Here is a 21,426-nt window from a genome sequence, read left to right on the forward strand (position 1 = left end):
AATAATAATAATAATAATAATAATAATAATAATAATAATAATAATAATAATAATAAAAAATTATAATAATAACAATAATAATAATACTATTAATAATAATGATAAAAATTCTAAAGTGAATACTTCACCGAACGTCTAAGTCACGACCTCACGGCTGATAGTAGGATTAATCGAGCGTCTCCGCAGAACAAACAATGTCGATCCAGCTTCGTGTTGTGACACAGTGGCCGTATCCTACACGTGACCTTGTAGATGCCACTTGTAGTTGACTTCCACTCGCTCAATCGTATGGTGGTCCGTGCTGCTAGCGGGGTAACAGCGGTGCGGGAGAATTATTCTTGCTGATATATCAGCTGCGTATCAGATCACTGGCAGGGTAGCCTGCCCCTACCAGTGTGCAGAAGATGTTTCTGCCGATAAACTGCCGGCTATTGTTATCGCGCAGCACAAGAACTAATCTACAAAAAAAAACACCCGTACGATAACTCGTGTATTGTTATTTTGCGAACTCACACGGAGATAAACAATTTGCGTCTAATCGAGACGAAAGCAAAACAACGAATGGATTAAAATTTTATATTTCTAGAGAAACATTTCAAAAGGTCCTATCTGCTTTGATCGATTTTTTGATCGAAGGGAATTCCTTCGAAGGGATCATTCTAGCCTTCTAAACGAAAAAAAAACGAAGAAATCAGATAGGACCTTTTGAAATGTTTATCTAGATTTTTCACAAAGTTTTTCCGCAATATTTCGACAATTACGGTTTAGAACTAAGCTCAACTTTATCGGAATAACTGCACCTAATAATATTCAAAGTAAGCATATTTAGAACTTTACACCAGTCATATACTTCAGTTGGTATTGTACTTAAATGATCAGTTAGAGGCGTAACAGTAATGTTATACCTAACCTGCCTAATGCGCTAAATTTGACGACGCGCCATTCATATTTTGTTTGAACAAGTGTGAACAAAATGTTTCAAAGTAAATGTATCCAATATGTATGGATGATCATTTATTATTGAAACTTGGGCGTCGTACACAAATTACGTAACGCATGAGGGGGGGAGGGGGTTTAAGTCAGCGTTACTTATTGTTACGTAGGGGGGAGGGGGGGGGGGGGGTAGTGGAGACAGTTACGTAACTGTGATGTTTGCTCGAAATTGAAAATTTCGGAGGGGGTCAGGCTGATCAGCGTTACGTAATTTTAGGGAAGGGAGTCATGTCGAACGTTATTTATCGTTACAAAGGGGGGAGGGGGTCTGAAATCAAAACTTTTAGCGTTACGTTATTGTGTACGGCGCCTTGTTCATGTTGATTGGATAAATGTTGAATAAAATGAATAAATATCTAATGAACATTTGCGAGAAAGTAAAATAAAAGATTCATCATGCAAATCAGAACCAAAAAAGAAATCAAACAAAGTGACTTTACAACGATTAGCAACATAAGTAGGTGTTAATGTAAAAGTAAACAGGACCAAGGATTCAAGCTATCACCATACACCTGCGATATGTTTCATTTGTGCAGTTGCATAAGCCTCTCGGCGTACGATTGTATTTAACGTTCTCAGATATAGTATAAATATTAGCTAAAACAATTGACAACACTCGTCTATCCCGAACGCAAAGCCACTTATAGTTTCTTAGTTTGCCTGAATCTCTCGCTTACAAGTGGCGTTAAGCGGCTGCTTTTTTCCGGCTTACATGTCGGCTAGCGTGACAGAAAAAAATGAAAAGAATCTGTAGAAAGTATTCTAAAGCAATGACAGTTAATCACAACCAACCAAACGCCGTTCAATTCGTGAAGTATGAAGTATTCGTTCTAGAGTAAAAGCCCCAAACCAAATCTCTTACGGAACTATCCATCCGCAACTGAACAAATGAAAAACACTTTTAAGGTAATAAAACATCGCCATTGAAGCGTGAAATTCACTTTCATGTTGCGCGATAGCCTATGCACAATCTATGAACGAATAATATTAGTGGACTCATGGGTCTCACATAAATAGCTGCCTATTGTTCGATTTCCAGATCCTGGGTTGATCGACATCAAATAATATATGGCATTCGATCTTCAGATATCAGAAGTGTGAAATTTTAACAAGAGCTCTGTTTCCACAATTTAGATCGTACTAAAAAAGTGTGTGTTTTAACAAAAAGATGTTGGAATCAAATAGCACATCAACGACGAGATATCCATGGAAACGAACGTTTCAAACAAACTACAGAGAGGCTCTCTTGGATTTTTGTACCTTTAGCAGCTCACAGCACGGCTCAAGTTCCGCAAGTTGCGCCTGACGCATTCAGTCTAGAGCTATTCACAGGTAGTGATGAACGCGTGAGCGGTTTGAGTCAAAACATCGCGTACGTGGATAAAAAAACGTAACGATTTTGTTGCTTCGCGCTTTCATTTTTTTGTTTATGAAAACAGTAAATCAACTTTCCGGCGGCCGAACTTGGTAGTAAGTGTCGAAGTGTATTTAAAACAGTAGTGTTGTGAGATTAAGGTCGACCTACGGTGCGAGTGACGTTCCGGAATTTCTCTTTTCTGTTACCAGCATTATTTATTTGAGGAAACCTCTAAGGGGGTTAACTGCACTTTTTTACTCAACACCTTCCTTTACACAGTGCTCCGATTACTCGTCGAGTTTTCAGTGCGGTTTAATTAATATTCGCAGTTTTCCGGCTGGTCGATGCGCGTGAAGCGACCACCGACAGCAGCATCAACAACAGGTGTGAAGGTTCGTTGATTGATTGCGCTAAGGCGCGTGTGTGTTCTTTCCGGAGTTACCAAATCTTGCGGACTAAAAGTTAGTTCGTTACATACGGCTTAGTTTAGCAACTGTGTCTGCATTGCTGATAGCTTATCGACCCCCATGACATTTGAATTCCAAAACATTCAAAACTGAAACCGGAGGTGCACTACAGGAGCTGTTTATCGCGCTATCAGCAATCGATTTACGGTATCTCAGCTGGAAACGGTTCCCGATTACGAATGAATTACAGCTTTGTCGTGCTTGTCAATTGCTTAGTAAATTACATCTACAACCAAGCAACAATCTAGAAAATTGATAATCGAGCAACAGTTTTCGGTTTCACACAAGACCCACTTAATTGTTTGAACAAATATATGAAGGTAAATCGATTGCCGGCGAGCAAGCTGCACGATTATCAGCAAAAGCTTTCATATTTTCTGCTGTTTCATTAGGCCATTTACCCCTGCGGAAAGCTACTGACTGAAGAGTACCAACGAAGAAGTTAAATACAGAGCTAGAAAATTATTGAATCAGCGATGGCTCCAACACCAGCTTTGCAGGATGACGAGAGGTTCGCTCTGATGAAGGTAAGTGCATCAGTGAGATTGAAATATTTGATTTTTTTTTATTTTGCGTACATGGCATATACACACATGCTCCGCGTAAAAAAATCGCCGCGTGATATTCATAATTTGTAACGCAAACATGCCTATAGTGTATCTTTGCTGTGATGAATACAGCTTTCATGCATCCAGATTGATTTGAGATTTGTGAACAAAAAATGTTGACCCTGGGACAATAATCGACATGATTGGTCAGTGTCCTTGAATAGTTCGACTCAACGATGCAACCATCGTACGTTTGAAGGGTATAAAGTGATACCAGACAGATAAGCTTCACTGGTTGTAGTTGTGTTGGTAAAATCAAGCCATATAATGTTAGGAGCTCAAAACATATACTGATAAGGCCACAATATCTAATCTTAGAGTGACACCTTTATTGCATCTGATAGAAAGTGCAATGACACTTTTAAATTTATTAATACACTCTGATTACAAGCATTACAATCGTCCGGTGCTGGTGAGCAGAGATGAGTAGAATAGTAAAGCCCGCTACAAATCTTAACTTTCCTTTTCTTAGTTTATCAGTAAACACATTTGCTCATAAAGAGGATTTTTGATTAGATAACGTTAAGGAACTATATAAGAAGAAATAAATATCATTTAATTAAATTAATCAAGTGCCTGCTGTATTCCACACTTCTATTTTAAGCAATACCACTAGTAGGGAATTGTGAGATTTTTCTGCAAATATCTGTAAGGTTAGTAATTGTTTAAATGATTTTCCGGATATATTTAGGTATTTTCAATAATATGTATGTGCGGGTAAAATGGACAGCCCATGGTGATGGTGAAAAAAATGTGTTAGAGTCCATTGAAAAATCTAGATGCTTCGTGTTTATATCAGAAAAAAGCAAAGGTAAACTCGGACCGATAAACAGATGACCGCGGATAAACGTACCGTTGAATGCGGAATGTCCGTAAAAAAAGCTTCCGCCATTTCTCAGTTTCTTGCGGATAAGGCCATATATTGTTATTAATTCTATGACAAACGGTTAAAATTGAACTGTTGGTGAATGCATAAGTGTGTTACGTACTATGGAACAACATTTTACTATCTGTAAAGGGATCATTAATGTTCACGCCCAAGGTGTTCATATTACCACCTTCCTATGTTCATTTTACCTATACGTGTCCATTTTACCCCCAAAAAACTACTTTCGAAAATGCTCATGAAAACTACGAAAAAACTTTATTTGAGCACTTCTTCTTCTTCTTTTTTTGTATTAACCTTTAGTGGCTCAGTTAATGTGCGCTATCGACTCATAGTTGTAGTGTTAAACTGTGGAGGAAATTGGGAAATAGCTTAGGGTGTCCATTTTATCACCCCAACCCCAAGTGACATGCTTTTTATTTATTCGTGCTTGTGTGTATCGTCCTACTCTTCCCTTTTTACCTGGCTCCGTTAAACATTTTATGTATTGTGTCGTGTCAAATAAACGTTATGTAAAAAACTTTTACGCTTACTGTGATACTATACCGGCCTCGTTTCTTTTGCCAAGTACCACCAATCTAATTCCATTCAACTATGTGTCCTTCAACTATGGGTCCTTCGGGCTATTTTAGCAGAAGGAAATCAGTATTGTAGAATTCTACTAGCATGAAGGATAAATCGAGGAGCCTGAGAATAAATTCATGCTTAAGTCCTTTAACATCGAATGGCCTAGTCCTACTAGATTTCTAACCCATGACCACTCGCTTGTCAAAGCCTTTTCTAAAACCTTACGGATGCAGAGCTCCTCCGTTTTAAATTGAAGCGTGCTCCATTTAAAACTCGGAACAAATAAATTAGCTCTGTTTTGGAGTTGATCTGACTTAAGCCGATATTATGCCGGAAGTGGATTGAAATGCGGCGAAACAGTTCGGGATGTGTTTTGACGCGCGTCATTTTTCATTGTTGATATTTATCCTTACGTGAGAATAGACGCCATTCGCGTCGCTTTGCTTTTGATATAACTTCGGCCTCAGGGTATCTGTGAGCTAGTCAAAATAAAGGTATAAAATACCTTTCTAGTGTACATTCTGAGAAAGATATATCAGAAAAATATCGAACGAAACCGCGAACTTCCTTTGAAATTTTTACCATCATTTTCTGTATATACCTGGCCCACCTCAGCGGCTAGTTTGTTCCAATTTTTCGCCATCAGTAGAGCATTCCACATTACTTTTTTAGTTTTCTTCATTTTCCTCTTGTTTACCCAGTACTTTTCGATTGAGCGGAATTGGGGACAAATGGATGAGTTGATATCCTTTGTAATGAAATTACCATTGAACTACCTCTCAACTGTATTGGCAGCTTGCAAAATCCGGCCAAAATTTACCAGGACCTCAGTGTGCCCTAGTAAACAGTAGAACTCGCTTTTTGAGGCACTCTTACTTGTATACCGTTGAGCTCATCATCTTGTTTGTGTTTAAAAACCTTGTGTTTCCGTTCACAGCTGCAAATTCTTTGCCAGATCATTAGTTTCTGTGAAAATTCATCAATTTATGAATTTAGCGAAAATCAAGACAAAATTTTGTTCTGGGAAGCTTTACCTTCCTCGTTCACGATTCATGTCCATGGAGCGCCACCGGGAGTATCAAAGTCCGTCTTGTAGAGCGTCAATTTTGTACGGTTCTGTAGGCTACGGGGCCTAAGCCGGCTACGCAATCGTTTTTCGTAATAAGCCCTATTCGCTGACACAATCCGTTCCTTACCTCTCGGCTCACCTAAGAACATATCCCATCCATCTCCACCGCAGCATCAAAACCCGAAGATCTACCACGTTCTCTGCCAGCCACCATGTATTTCGTTTTGGTATTGTTTATGGTGAGTTCAATTTCTCGCAGCTTCCCTTCTGAGAGCCGTAAAGGCCTCCTCGACAGCTCTACGGTAACACCAATGATATCAAGTCGTCAACGAAGCCCAGAATCATGTGAGGCTTCGTAATGATGGTGCCGCTCCTCTGCACACCTACCCTTCGCATTGCATCTTCTAGAGCAGCGGTTCTCAACCTGGGGTACGCGTACCCCTGGGGGTACGCAATTTTTCTCTAAAATACTTCGTTTGTTTTTAGATCTTGCTCGTAAAACATGAATGCAGCAATCAAACAAACCATAATTTAATTTGAAACCTAAAACAAGACTACCACAACATGATCTACCACTACTCTCTCCCACTCTGCGAAAACGTTCCAAGCCAGGGGTACAACCGATATGAAAAATATCGCCAAGGGGTACGCGAACAAAAAAAGGTTGAGAACCGCTGTTCTAGAGCTACATATGTTAAACAGCAAGATCGAGAGCCCGTTACCTTGCTTCAGACCATCTAACGGCACAAACGCGTTCAAAAATTTGTTCGCTGTCCAGACGCATGATGTGAAACCGTCAAGAGTCGTAAGTAGCAATTTAATTGGGTTTTTGGAAAATCATGTTCAAGCATAATTTGCCACAGCTCGTTGCGTTTCACTGTATCGTACTCCGCCTTAAAGTCTATAAACAGATGATGTATCTGCAAGTAATGTTTGCCAAACTCGAGGATCTGCCTCAAGGTGAACATCTGGTCCATTGTAAAACCTGATTGGTATCCAACAAAGGCTTCCTGTAACGGCCCCAGTAACTGGAACAGGATACGGGAGAGAATTTTTTAAGCGAAATTGAGGAGAGTTATGCCTCGATAATTACTACAGTCGAGTCTCTGTCCTTCTTCTATATAGGGAATATGAGTCCTTCCAACTAGTCCGTAGGTAGTTGTTTCTCAGACCACACCCTTAGGATAGTATGGTGATTTGCACTACATAGCCGCTCACTCCCGACTTTGAAAATTTCGGCGGCTTTGTAGTTTTTCAGCTCTTTGCAAGTATTCTTCACCTTGTCCAATGTTGGTGGGTCCATAGCTTGTCCGTCGTCCCCAATTTCTATCCTGTTTCCCTCAACGACTCTCCTAGTCGACACCACCTCGAAATGTTGCTTCTAACGCATGGCCACCATCGGAAATCAGGTCCCCCGCTCTGTCATTACACATGACAGGTACTGGTACGGTCCGGTTAATCGTTCTATAGAAGCTCCTCGTGTCGTGCCTGGTGAAGCAAGTCTCCAGCTTCGTTAGGGCGCGGTCGTAGTGCTGACGTTTCTTACGTCGCTAAAGCCTCTTTTCCGCAGTCCTTGCTTTCCGGTGTTTCTCCCGCATCTGACGCGTCACACGATTAGCTGCTACCTACGTGTTGACGTAGGCTCGGTTCTTCTCTTCCGTCACCTTTAGACACTCAGCATCGAACCACCCACTACGCGTGGTTTCCGTTGTCATGCATATAACATCTTGCGCTGTTTTGCTGATCACATCCTGGATGTGCTTCCACTGCTCGTTCAGGTTCACTCCAGCTGGTTCATCGATTCGTCTATCAACTTGCCGAGTGTATTCTGCAGCATCTCCTTCCGCTGATATCTTCTGGATGTCCAGACGTATATTTCTCGTCGATCACGATTTAAATACTTAGGACAACCGGGCACGAATTTTGCCTACCACGGGATAGTGATCCAAGTCGATGTTTGGCCTTCGAAAGGACCGCACATCTGACGTCTGAAAAGTGCCGGCCGTCGCATTTGGTCGATCTGGGAGCAGGCCTCTCCATTGGAGTGTCTCCAGGTGTGCATCCGAATGTTCAGACGTTTAAAATGGGTACTACAGATGGCGATTCCCCTGGCCGTGGCGAATTTCACTTAACTCAAGTCGTTGTCGTTGGTGGTGAAATGAAGGCTTTTCCTACCAATAACGGGACAAAAAAAAATCCTCTCGTCCGTCTTGTGCCAATCTTTATGTCGTTTGTGGGGACTCTCCATACGTTTTCTTAAGGATCTCGTAGAACTCCTCCTTTACGTCGTCAGTTTTATCGATTGTCAGCGCGTACACGCTGATAAAACTGTAATTGAAGAATCTGCCCTTGATCCTCAATACGCATAAACGGCTTCATTTGCACGAAACCACTTCCGCCTTCCGCAGCTCTTTGGCCGAGATACCCGCGCGTGCCGGTTCGAGTAGGGTCTTAACATTCCAAGTGCCAAGTTTCCAACCGTAGTCCTTTTTCGTTTGCCTAGGTCTATACCGATTGTATCGATTCGTATCATTCTCTGGATTGTTCGTAGTATGTTTATTTTAGCATATTACCTTGCTGAGGTTGCGATGCTTAGTCTCGCGATGGGTCCGGGTGCTGCCGTCTTGGGTGTAATTGACGAGACACCGCATATCATAGTTCAGCCGTCCGCTCCAGATCAATCGTTGTTTGAGCCACCCCTAACCTGGGAAACAGACGCTCAGACAAGCTGCTCTCCAAGGAGAACAATGGAATTGGAATGGTCGCTCATTGGAAGCCAATAAGAATGAGCTTCTAATTTTTTTAACAGTGAATAATGTGCCCATTACAATTATTACTGAAACTTTTTTGAAGTCAGACATTGAATTAAACTATGATCCCAATTACGTGGTTCCTAGATATGGTAGAATTCAGGGTTCTTGCGGTGGAGTTGCAATTGTAATCCATCGCGGAATCAAACATCATGCTCCCCATATTGAGACAAAAGTAATTGAAACTTTTGGAATTGAAATTCGAACTAAACTTGGGAATTTATTTATTGCCGTAGCATATTTACCATTCCAATGCACTCGCGAACACAAAAAATATTTTTAAGGTGATTTAAAAAACTTACCAGAAATCTTTCAATTTTTTTATAATCGACGATTTTAACGCTAAACATCGACAATGGAATAATTCTCAAAAAAATTCCAATGGCAAAATTTTATTCAATGATTGTTCCTCAGGATACTATTCTATTTTGTCTCCAAATAGTCCTACATGTTTTTCTTCTGAAAGAAATCCATCAACAATCGATTTGGTACTAACAGATCAAAGTCATGTAGTGAATTGATCACACATGCTGACTGTGATTCTGACCATCTTCCAATAACATTTTCTATATCACGTGAATCAATTTCTAACCCTAAGAGCTCTGTTTTTAATTATAACAATGCTGATTGGGAAGGAAATAAAACTCATATTAAAAATAATTTCAATAATTAGCTAGATTTGTCGAATATTCTTAAGAAACCTTCAAGGCCTATTCCAGTTTTTTGGTGAACGTTTTCTTGTATCCAATGAACAAAAGGCTCAAAGACTTGCTCAGCAGTTCGAGAGTGTTCATAATTCGAGTTTGAATTTTGCGAGTCCAATTGAAAATGAAGTCACACGTCAATTTGATTTAATTTCATCACTAATTTAATAAAAACTAATAAACTAATTTGAATGAGATGATTAAATCAATTATTTCAAATTTCAAAATCAAAATTTCAAAAATATGAAAGCACCTGGCGACGATGGAATCTTTAACATATTTATCAAACATCTCCCTGAGAGCACAAAAGTAGTTTTAGTAAAAATGTTCAATAGCTGTTTCAACATTGCATATTTTCCCGAGTTATGGAAAAATGCCAAAATAACTCCAATTTGAAAGCCGGATAAAAACCCAGCTGAGGTTTCAAGTTATCGACCAATCAGTTTGCTTTCTTCAATAAGTGAACTGTTTAAGAGAATTATTCTTAACAGGATGATGTCACACATCAATGAAAATTCATTTTTTGTAGATGAACAGTTTGGATTTCGCCATGGTCATTCCACTACTCATAAATTCCTAGAGTTACTAATATGATACGAGCTAACAAACCTGAAGCTTATTCCACTGAAGCTTTCTTTTTTAGACACAGAAAAAGCTTTCGACAGTGTTTGGCATGAAGGTTTGATTGCGAAATCGCTAACTCTTAATTTTCCAATTATTCTAATCAAAATTCTAAAAAATTATCTAACTGATCGAATTTTGCAGAATTCAAAATCAGATAGATTTCCCGTCAGGGCAGGTGTGCCTCAAGTTTTAGTCTTAGGTCCAGTTCGGTACAACATATTTACTTCTGATCTTCCTGATTTACCTCCAGGATGCCCAAAGTCATTGTTCTGCGATGACACAAGCATTTCCGTGAAAGGAAGAAGTCTTCGTGTCATATGCAGTCCATTGCAGAGAAGTTTTGGATATTTTCTCTTCCTACTTGCAAAAGTGGAAATCTCTCCTATTGCTTCCAAACTCAATTGATAATTTTTCCTCATGAAACTAGGGCTTCTTTCCTCAAGCCAAACAATAATCACGTTGTCAAGATGAAAGGTTAAGTACGATAAAAAACTTATTTTCAAAGAGCACATTGAGAGTATACAAGCCAAGTGCATCAAATATACGAGATGTTTATATCCGCTCATTAACAGGAATTCTAAACTTTGTTTGAATAATAAACTTTTGATTTACAAAAACATTTTTAGATCAGCAATTCTTTACCAATCTGGTAAAAATCTGGTACCAATCTGTTCAAATTGTTGTTTAACAGGGAAGAAAACGCTCCAAAGGATTCAGAATAAAATTCTGAAAATGATTTTGAAACTTTTTTTGGTACACTTGATTTACATAAACTTACTGATGTTGAAACATTTGAAACAATGTCAAATAGAATTATTACCAATTTTCGTTAAAAATCAATGCAATCCTCAATTGCTACGATAAGCTCTCTTTATAGCCAATAAGTTAGCAATCAAGTTAGTTGTAGGTTTACTTCCCTTATTTGACAAGTAGGTTCGAATCCCTACGAATGATAAGTCCTAATTGCGAAAGCAAACAAATCCTAACAATTAAAATTACACATTTCTAACAGTGTTAAAAGTCACCATTTGTGGCCACAAAAACTCATTATTTACTAATATTTATAATAAATACTTAAGCTACTAACAAACCTCCCTTTAACAAAAAACCTCAGCAACTTGTTTTCATCATGCAAAAATTGTTCTCGCTTTAAAAAACGCGAGTCGCAAACAATTAAGAAGAATAGAATTCACCTAATATTGAGAAATACCCCAGATCTGTGATAACAAATCGTGTAACTAGTATTGAAATCATGTTCCTAATGTAACAGTAACAAAACACGTAACTTGTGTCACGAATAGGTACATTCGAAGGGGCTCTATAAACATGTATAGAGAGGTTATAGAAACACCGCGCAGTCACGGTCATACAACTGGCGTTGCTTTATCTGCAGTAGAAAATGCATGTGCAGAATTTCCCCACTAGTGAAGGAACAGTCAATAGACATAGCAAGTTGTGTGTGAAAAACATCATTCAATGGCTCTGCACATTATTGCTGACCTAAGCGAGCAAGCGCGATGCATGCAAAATTAGCAGAGATTGAACAAAGCGAATGTTTTAAGCGATATTCATCTTTCTACCTTCACCGTAATAGTGGATTATTTTTTTGCTATCTGTTTAATTGCATGCGACAAGGCCAAAAACTAGCATATGCACAAAGTTTTCTTCGAACTACTCACAATAAGATCATCAAAGATGTTATACACTCTTAACATCCACCTTAAACTTGTTACCAAAATCGATTAAAGTAGTAAACTAGCTTAGCACGCGTTTCAACAGCGATATGCACAACCAGTGCAAGTTCAAGGGCGTGTTAATGTTTATGTAATATCTCGGGAAAAGCAAAGAGCGAACAAAACAAATGTATACATAGAAACGTGTGACTTTGAGCGACATAAAAAACGATTAGATCTTAATACAAACCAGTTTTAAGGACAATTAGTCATAAACATTGTAAAAGCATTGTATCAACCGATCTAATTTAACCGGTTTTAGTCTCTACCAGATAGCGAGTTTGTGCAGAGCCTGTGTGCTTCGACTTTTTTCGGTTGTCTTGATTGATATGATTTCTCGGGTTATGAATTCTTCAAATAAGACATCTTAACCAACATTGTAATCTTACAGTTAGGAAAAGTATTTCAACCTATTTAATTGGCTGCATAGGATATGCATTTCTTACCAAACAATACGAATTGTAAAAACAATTGCCAGAGCTGCGAAAACCTCGGTCAAAATAGTTTATATACCTTACCGCGTGCTTGCACAATTGTATCATAAAGAAAAACGTCGACATGCTACCAACCAGCATTTAACCTTGCCGGCTACAACGGTGTGAAAAATATCCAAAATATCAAGCTGGCCTTTAAAAAAACGACAAAAAAGTTGAACTTCCGAATGATTTGGTCGCGCGCTTCTTCAATATAGGTATATGTAAAGTCGCGGTGTGTCTTCAAGGGCGTAACTGGACAGCAAACTGACTCGGCACTACCGAATCGACGGTATTTTTTTATTCCTTTTTTATATCACGATCCAATTTATACACTGAATGGGAGCTACTACTACAACTACGACTACGACAAAATATGGAAAGTAAAAGGCGCATTTCACACGGAAGCGTGAATACGATACAAAGTGAAGGGCAAACAAAAACAAAATAAGTTGGATTGGGCAGTATGGTTGTCTTTACAACGAGAAATAAATTTTGGTCACTGGAAAAAACTATTTTTATGAATTTGGTACTTAGTTACCCAGACAACCAATTTACGCGTATAATGCAAACAGTCATCGCATTGTACGTGCATTTATACGTGATCGTTACATCGCACAAGATGCTGCTAATGTTGCTTATGCGCGCAAAAGTGGAGGCGATATGCATGAATTCCCAAAATATCAAAAAACTTTTACGATGAAAAAAGTTCATATATGCGACTTTAACTGTTAAAGCTTGATAACTTATACGAGCTGTTCCATTATTTATTGTCACTCTACCACCTCATATTTGCGATTTGAAACGAAACTATAAGCGATATATGAATATACACTACGGGTTCTTTTATTACTTTATGCGACATCACAAGTCAACATTAGCAAATTATTTCAGATATTTATGCGATGTTCGCTATGCATTCCTTCGTATTTGTTTATTAAAATGTGCGATTAAATCACCTTCAAATAAAAAAAAATACAGCGAACAGAGTAGCAATTATGCATTATTTATCCCTTGCTATTCACGTTACAAGGAATAGCAAATTACAAATGTCAGTGTTTAATTTTTACAATTATTTTCTTTTTCCTTTGGGCACACATGCTGTAATATTTGGGTATCCATCCGGACTCGAACCTCGGACTCTTAGATTGTCAAGCATCATTCTTTCCTCTTCTCCGTGGTGTCGCTGTCGGAAATCTTTGAGTTTTGGTAATAACTTTCTAGTTTCATCGTATAAATGACCAAAAGACATCGTAAAGCATGAATCTAATTAGATCTCGTATTGCGAGTTAGTTTGTAAATTTCTGCGGGAACGTTCGTTGTTTACTTTTCGGTTGAATTGTCATGGCCGCTCGATGAGCTGTGTCATTTGTTTAAACAAAATTGAGTGATTTTACTGCCTTCAACAACAATTAAAGGCAAGTTTCCAACAAAGATATTATGCTAAGTAGTGCATCATTGATCCGAGTTGTCCGCAGATGTTTTCTGTGGCTAATTTTTTGAAGAGCAGCAGCGGCGGGAAGTGACTAAATTTATACATATGTGATACGCTGTAATGCGGATGGTTTTCGATTTTCGCGCATATTCGTCAGTGTGTGGATTTACTGCGAGTTTAACCAAGTATTGGAAAAGTTAATTGGTTTTTGAATCCGGGTTTATTACCTATTTGTCGCAAAGATTCCGCAAAACAACGTTATATGCGATGAAACATTCACATTGCTCATACAAGCTAATGATCTATCACAGACTAACAGACATAACACTTCGAACAAATTTTCAATAAAATCATCGTTTGGATGATTGCAGTACTTTACGTTAGTAACACTAGCACCATCTGCTGTCGTGTTCGCGCTGCGTCATGTATTTCGACATCAGCGCCAGCGTTACTGCATGTGTCAAATGGGGAACTACAAAATATGTATGAGATTGCATGACAGCGCCCCAGACGACGTTTTCGCGCGATGGCTGTTATTCGATTGAAATTTTGAAATGAACGTTTTTTGCGGCGATGGAGCTAGGTTCCAGTGTTACGTCTGTTAGTCTGTGGATCTATCATAATATCTTGTGCGATGTAAGCTGTGCAAACTTAGCGGCATCTAGTTATCATAAATTTAGTTGTTTACGGTGTTACAAAATGATGCCTTTTGCGACTAAACATGAGACTTTTGGTTTTCGCTTATATTCATCACTTTGTGGAATTAATAAAAGTTTGAATATACATTATATGAGTATATCTGTGTTGCTGTGTGAGTATGTTACATGTTACATCGTATGTTACATCGCAAGAAGTTCGCAAAATAACACCATATGCGATGAAACACTTGGTTGCTCAATAAGCTATACGATAGTGATGTACCATAGAACTTTATACGAGGTAACCCGTGCAATCATATGCGATTATTAGTTATCTAGGCTTGTTTTCATGAACTTAGTCATTAACGGTGATACAAAATGATAGCTTTTGCGACTAAATTTATTTGCAATACGACGTGATACTGGAGATTTTTGCTTTATACGTATAATCATCACTTTGTGAGTTTACTACGAGTTTGGACAGGCATGATATGAGTTTATGTGTATTACTATGCGAGAATGTTACACTCATCGCAAGAAGTTCGCAAAATAACACCATATGCGATTAAACACATACGTTGTTCATACAGCCATACGATACCGATGTGCCATAGAACTTTATACGAGGTAATCCGTGCAATCTTATGCGACTTCTGGTTGTCTGGGTATGTACGATTGTCTTTCTCTACTTATCCAGAATTGGACCGGAAACGGCTCATGCTATTCTGTTTATTTGACAGTGACTTTTAACATTTATTTGACAGTCATTTTCAACAATTGGTCTTCAAATACTTCATTTTGTTGTCATTTGTCTACGTATAGTTTATTTTGGAAATAGAATCCAACTATGAGTGTTAATCAGCTTGTACAAGTGTAAGTACAATTTGAAACACATAGTTTTTTTGCTTTTTAGGAGACCTTTAGCCGCGTGTGATAGTTTATTTCCAAAAAGTATGTCATCTAGAAAAAAAAGAAAAAAATCAAACCGTTACGTTATTATCACTAATTTTTTTTCAACATTTATTTACATTCATACAGACTTTTGATTGAAACTGCTTCTTTTTTTCTTTATTTCGTTGTTATTTATTTTTGGTCCGCTGTATAAGAACCATGAATATCTGCTTACGGGTTGACAACTTTTTCAATAATTTCCTCGTCCTTCAGGATTTCGGAATCTGCATTTCTACATTGCATTTAAAATTGACCGTTTAAACTTACTTTTCTTTACACATAAGGGTGGCCTAAAGTTGCACTTTGCACACTGGTTTAAAACGTGAAAAACGTGATCGTCGACCTTTTGCGTGTGAAAATACTATTTAAATGCTATAGTGTATTCGACAAAGTTTTTGTTTATCTTGAGGAGAAACTTTTGATGCAAATAGATTTTTGATTAATCTGCCTAAAAGTGCAATGAATTTAATTTTTTTTAAAACTTATGAAATCAAAGTTAAGTCTTTAGCAAAGTTGTAGGTAATGTTATGCAGAAAATTTTTGCTGAAGACGCTTTGATTCTATCTCTTGAATATTGATCACATAGAAATAGTTCTATACACACATTCCTTAAATGTTTGAAAATCAAAAAATACCAATCAACTGTTTTGGGTGTGGTTTCAGAGACCTACAATATTCTGAACACTTTTACATATTTGAAAAATACATCATTCTGCCAAACATACCTTAAGAATATTTTCAACCTTTTCATAGGTTTTATGATGTTTGTTGATAAAAAATTCATAAACCTTATATCAAGTGACGCTATATCGAAGGTACTTTGTAACGAGGGTACCTTATATCGAAGTTCGTCTGTATTAGTATACGGGACAATTCCGGGGCTAGCGCTACGATTTTTTGGTGTTCTCTTACTCCACAACAAACATGCTCAGAAAGAAATTATTGTATGTACAGGTCGGACTCGATAATATATAATTTCAGACTCGATCATATATTGCAGAAAAAAATTTTTTTTTATTTCAAATATAACTTATCTAGAGCTAGTATGTCGTAAGAGAACATCTATGAAACACGTAGCGCTTGATAATATAAAAAAAAAAAAACTAAATTAATCCACCTAGCAGTCAGACCCAGCCTTTCTCAATCAAACTTTTATTTGTAAAAATAGATTTACATGAACGCTTCAATCCAATAAATGTATATTCACTCTTTAGGTTCTAAAATATTGATGTTGTAATCTATACATATAAAAATGCAGTCCGGTTTGTCTGTCTGTTTGATCCATATAGGCTCGAAAACTACCAAACCGATCGACGTGAAAATTTCTATGTAGGGGTTTTTGGTCCCGATAAAGGTTCCTATGATAGTTTGAGACCCCTCCCTCTTCTGGAAAGGAGGGGTCCAATACAAATGAAACATAGATTTCTGCACAACTCAAGAACAAACCAAGCAAATGAAACCGAATTTGGCATGTGGATGTTTTAAAGGGTAATAAATATGTCCATAATGGTTCGACGCCCCTCCCTCTTATGGAAGCACATGTTTATGCACAAATTTCTGCACATCGCGCGAACTAATCAACTAAATGGAACCATATTTGGCAGGTAAATGTTTTTAGTGGTAACAAATATGTTCCATAATCGACCTCAGGCAACATTTTGGATTGTAAGATAGCAACTTCCGGTTTCTGGAAAACAGCCAAAAATGGACGATTTCCACCCAATATAATAATATCTGGATAAAGAAAGATACACAGGAGCTAAATTCGACCACAGATACCATTTTGAGTTCTAAGATGGCGACTTCCGGTTTCGGAAAAACAGCGGCAAACGACCAAATACCACCCAAAAAGGGGGGTATTTTCGGAATCGTAATGATGCACTGGAGCCACAAATCGACCCCAGACACCATTATGTATTGTAGGATGGCAACTTGTGGTTTCTGGAAAACAGCCAGAAATGGCCGAATTCCGTCTAACATGAGTATCTCCGGATCTAGAATGATACACAGCAGCTGAAATCGTTCGAAGACCCTATTTTGGATTCTAGGTTGGCGACTTCCGGTTCCTGGGAAACAGCGGAAAATGATCGAATTACACCCAATGTGAGTGTTTCTTCAACCAGAATGACGCTCAGAAGCCAGAAATTATCTTAAATACCATTTCGAAATCCAAGATGACGACTTCCGGTTTGTGAAAAACAACCCAAAATAACCAAATACCATCCAGTATGAGTATCTCTGGAACCAGTATGATGCAATGAGCTAACAATTGAACTCAGGTACCATTTTGAATTGCTAAATGGCAACTTATAGGAAACAGCCGAAAATGACCAAATAATACTCAACATGGATATTTCCGTAATCGAAATGATGCATAGAATCCAAACATTGACCCTTGACACCATTTTGAATTTAAAGACGACCGCTGTTAGTTTCTGGAAAACAACCAAAATAACTGAATGCCTCCCAATATGAGTATTTCCGGTGTCAGATTGATGCCAGAAAATTTGCTGAAAATGGCCGAATACCACCCAATATGAATATATTTAGAATTAGGGCGATGTACAGAAGCCAAAAGTCGAGGATGTTGTCATTTCGATAAAACCAATAATTTCAAACGATTTGTCTTTTGACTTTGATCATATCCTATGGCCGATACGTCGTGCATTTGCAGAATTCAAACAAACCGCAAGGAATCAATGAACTTGGAACGTTCAAATAGTTCGACACCACATTTAAATTATGTTGAGGCCACATATATTGATCAAAGCAGGTATAGTTTTAAATAGTCTTTGAATTTCTCTTCTTTCCATAACTTTTGAGCCACATATCAAATTGTTATGAAGTTTGTTATTTGTAAGTTTGAGAGATGCCTCGTTCCTATGACACTAGTTATGTTCAAATAAGTCATGTAATCTTTGAGATAATAGACTTTCTTTGTTTTATTAACAATTTAATACATAACGGTTGCTTAAGTTCGATTATAATCAAATGAAATGGGAACGTGTAGGGCAACCAAACTTTGAAACCAAGTGTTCAATCATAATTCATCAGTTAACCCTTAACTAGCCCGCTCATCTGATAATAATCAAATCGGTTGTGTAGTTTCTGAGATAATGAAGTTTCGTGATTTTCACAAGTCGGCACATTACAAATGAAGTTACAGTTCGATTACAGTAAAATTCAATAGGGTCTTCTGAGGCAGCTAGACCATTTATTTGACACTAATTTTGTGGAAATCGGGTCGGCCATCTCTGAGAAAAGTGAGTGAGTCCAAGTAGTCTTCGGAATATGTTCCTTTGCATAGCTGGATTTCACATTTTTAAACATAACAGGCAAAGTAATAGTCCGACTGCAAAACAAATCAATAGAGTCTTATGGGGCAATTAGACCTTCCATTTGACACTGATTTTATAAAAATCGGTACAGTCATCTCTGAGAAACATGAGTGAGATTAAACAGTCTTCAGAACACGTTTCTTTTCATAACTTTGCAACCACAAGTTCAATCTTTATGAAATTCAAAACTTAAGGGTTTTCTAGGCCCGTTCTTTAGAGACCAATTTTGTTCAAATCGGTATTGTAGTTTCTGAGGTATTAATGTTTTATGATTTTCACATTTTTAAACATAACCTCTAAACTAAAAATCCGATTACAATGAAATTCAATAGGGTCTTATGGGGCAACAAGACCTTTCATTTGCAATTAATTTCATGAAAATCGGTCCAGCCATCTCTGAGAAAAGTGAATGAGAATAAAAATCTGCACATACACACACACACATACACACACACATACAGAAAATGCTCAGCTCGTCGGGGTGAGTCGAGTGATATATGCCATTCGGCCCTTTGGAGCACTTTTATACTTTCGGTTTTGCAAGTGATTGCTATACCTTTCTAGGAGAAAGGCAAAAATAGAAAACAAATCTAAAAAAATTTAAAATTTTAATATTTTTTTAAAAACCTTCAAAATAGAGGAAATAAAAATAGGGGAACTGCTCCATTATTCATCTCAGCCTATATATTCATCTCATACAACATGAAAACACAATTGAAAACAGAAAAAAACGCATATTTTCTAAATCGATCTGCTAATGGATGGAAATGGATTCTTCTTAGTTCACTTTAGATTTCTCATAAAGTAGAATCCTCAAAAACTCACTTAAAAGCTCTAAATTTGATATAATAGTCAGGCATCTGCACTCGAAAACTCATTAATTTCAATCACTTACCTCAGGAAACAAAATCCGCGCATTTTTCTGTACGGCTACAACGGGACTCGTTCAGTAGCCAACCAAAGTTTTTCTCATCACTAGCGAACCATTTTTCATTTTAATCACTCAACAAAATGACTCACTACACTAAGAATACTTTGAAATGTTTACCTCAAATTTCCAAAAAACAGCTTGAATAAGCAGAAATATATGAGATGAATTTCTACAATTCCTAAATTTCAACTGTATGTATTTCCATCTGTTTGCACTGCCTTGAAGAAAATCAAAAGTTCAAACAATTCATGCTGCAAATGGTGAATTATTCCGACATAATTGACATAAATGGACAGGACTGCTGTGGTTACCTAGGTTACCATATTTGCATTCAAACAACTACAGCGGATATCTAGGTAACCTACTACGACGGGCTGCGGCTACGTTCATTCATGATAATGTGATTCATTCATGATTAACAGTGCACTGCAGTGTGATGAATATGGGGGCATCGTGAGATGAATAATTGAGCAGTGATTTAAGTTTTGAGATGGATATGGAAGCGTTGGTTTGTTTCACAAAATTCAGGATAAATCTAGCTAAGTTCACTAAATATACAATACTGAACGGTTCTATAAGAGCACGTAAGCGTATTTTGTTTATTTGTTCAATGATTTCATGAAAATTTGTTGTTTAATCCGTGCATTCTTCGTGAATATCGGCTTAATGAGATGAATAATGGAGCATTTCCCCTACCTAAATAAAATAATTTCAAAAAAAAATTTAAAAGATTCTTTTTTTCTAAATTTAAGAAATTAAATACAAACGAGTCGACAGATCAATATACACTGATCAACATTTTTCTTTACATTTGACTGCAATTACATCAGGAATAACTACAAAAAACATCTTTTTTTGTAAGAAATGTGTTTTCTGACTTTAAGGGGGATGAGTCAAAAATTAAAATACTTCTTATTTATTCGAAAACAACAAACCATTCATTTTTTTTCTCTGATTCGATTATACATAAAATTCGATTATATAAAGTAAAAAAACTCGGAGACTATATATAATCCAGTCCGACCTGTATATGAAAGGTCGAGTGAGTTTTTCCTATGTCACTTTTTTTTTTTGGTTTATGCAGTTTAAAATGGAGTCGTAACAAGCAGCATTGCACAAGCGAATTGTACAGTAAAATTAAATGGTGGGCTGTTCTTCAGACATTCAATCAGTTTGGGGTGAATAACCGTTTTTACACGCATCGTAGCACCATACGGTCTACAAAAGAGTTTTTTCCAGGAAAATTTTCCTACAAATATCTTGTATCGATATTTTTTTAGGAGCCAACTGGACATGTCTAGAGAATAAGTTTGGAAACAGTGGATTTTCCTATATAAAATCGTATGAAAACTTTAAAAATCTAAAAGTTACACAGTTGTTATAGGACCCATAAGGACCACGAAAAGTGCATAGGAGCTAACATTTAATTATTTCTTTCCCTAATATACACACATTCTAAAAATGCTCAGCTCGTCGAAGGAAGTCGCGTGGTATATGATATTTGGCCCCTTAGACCACTTTTGCGGCTTTGGTTTTGCCAGTGATTGGTATACCTTTCTAGGAGAAAAGCAAAGCCCTCAACAATAATAATGTCTGGAAAGTTGTGGTAGACCAGCCAAAGAAATGAACATAAAAAGACTTCGTTCTTTTTATCTAAATCATAGTTCAAACTCAGTTGTTTCTGATTTTAATCAAGATGTGAACCAGAACGAATGTTCGAAAAAAAAAATCTATTTCTCAACCCACTTGTAACCATAATACGCAACCCAACAAATCTGCCTTAGTGTAATCACAGTTAATTGGTATAATCAAGAGATACATTCGAAAAGTCGACGTAAAGGC

General features: G+C 37.4%; 1 protein-coding gene across 2 annotated transcripts in view; it reads left to right on the forward strand.

Annotated features, from left to right (window-relative positions):
* The first annotated feature begins 2,308 nt into the window (after nt 1-2,308).
* LOC129723160 (SEC14-like protein 2) overlaps nt 2,309-21,426 on the forward strand; it is a 33,395-nt gene continuing 14,277 nt past the window's right edge. The window contains exons 1-2 of one of the 2 annotated variants that reach the window (XM_055677197.1): nt 2,309-3,137; nt 3,210-3,344. In XM_055677197.1, the coding sequence (XP_055533172.1) occupies nt 3,294-3,344 (51 nt within the window). In that variant the 5' untranslated portion in view covers nt 2,309-3,137; nt 3,210-3,293. Of the gene's footprint in view, nt 3,138-3,209; nt 3,345-4,015; nt 4,079-21,426 lie in introns of those variants that run through there. The other variant, XM_055677198.1, reaches the window with a different exon arrangement.

The sequence above is a fragment of the Wyeomyia smithii genome, chromosome 2 (genome assembly GCF_029784165.1).
Source record: "Wyeomyia smithii strain HCP4-BCI-WySm-NY-G18 chromosome 2, ASM2978416v1, whole genome shotgun sequence".
NCBI lineage: Eukaryota > Metazoa > Arthropoda > Insecta > Diptera > Culicidae > Wyeomyia > Wyeomyia smithii.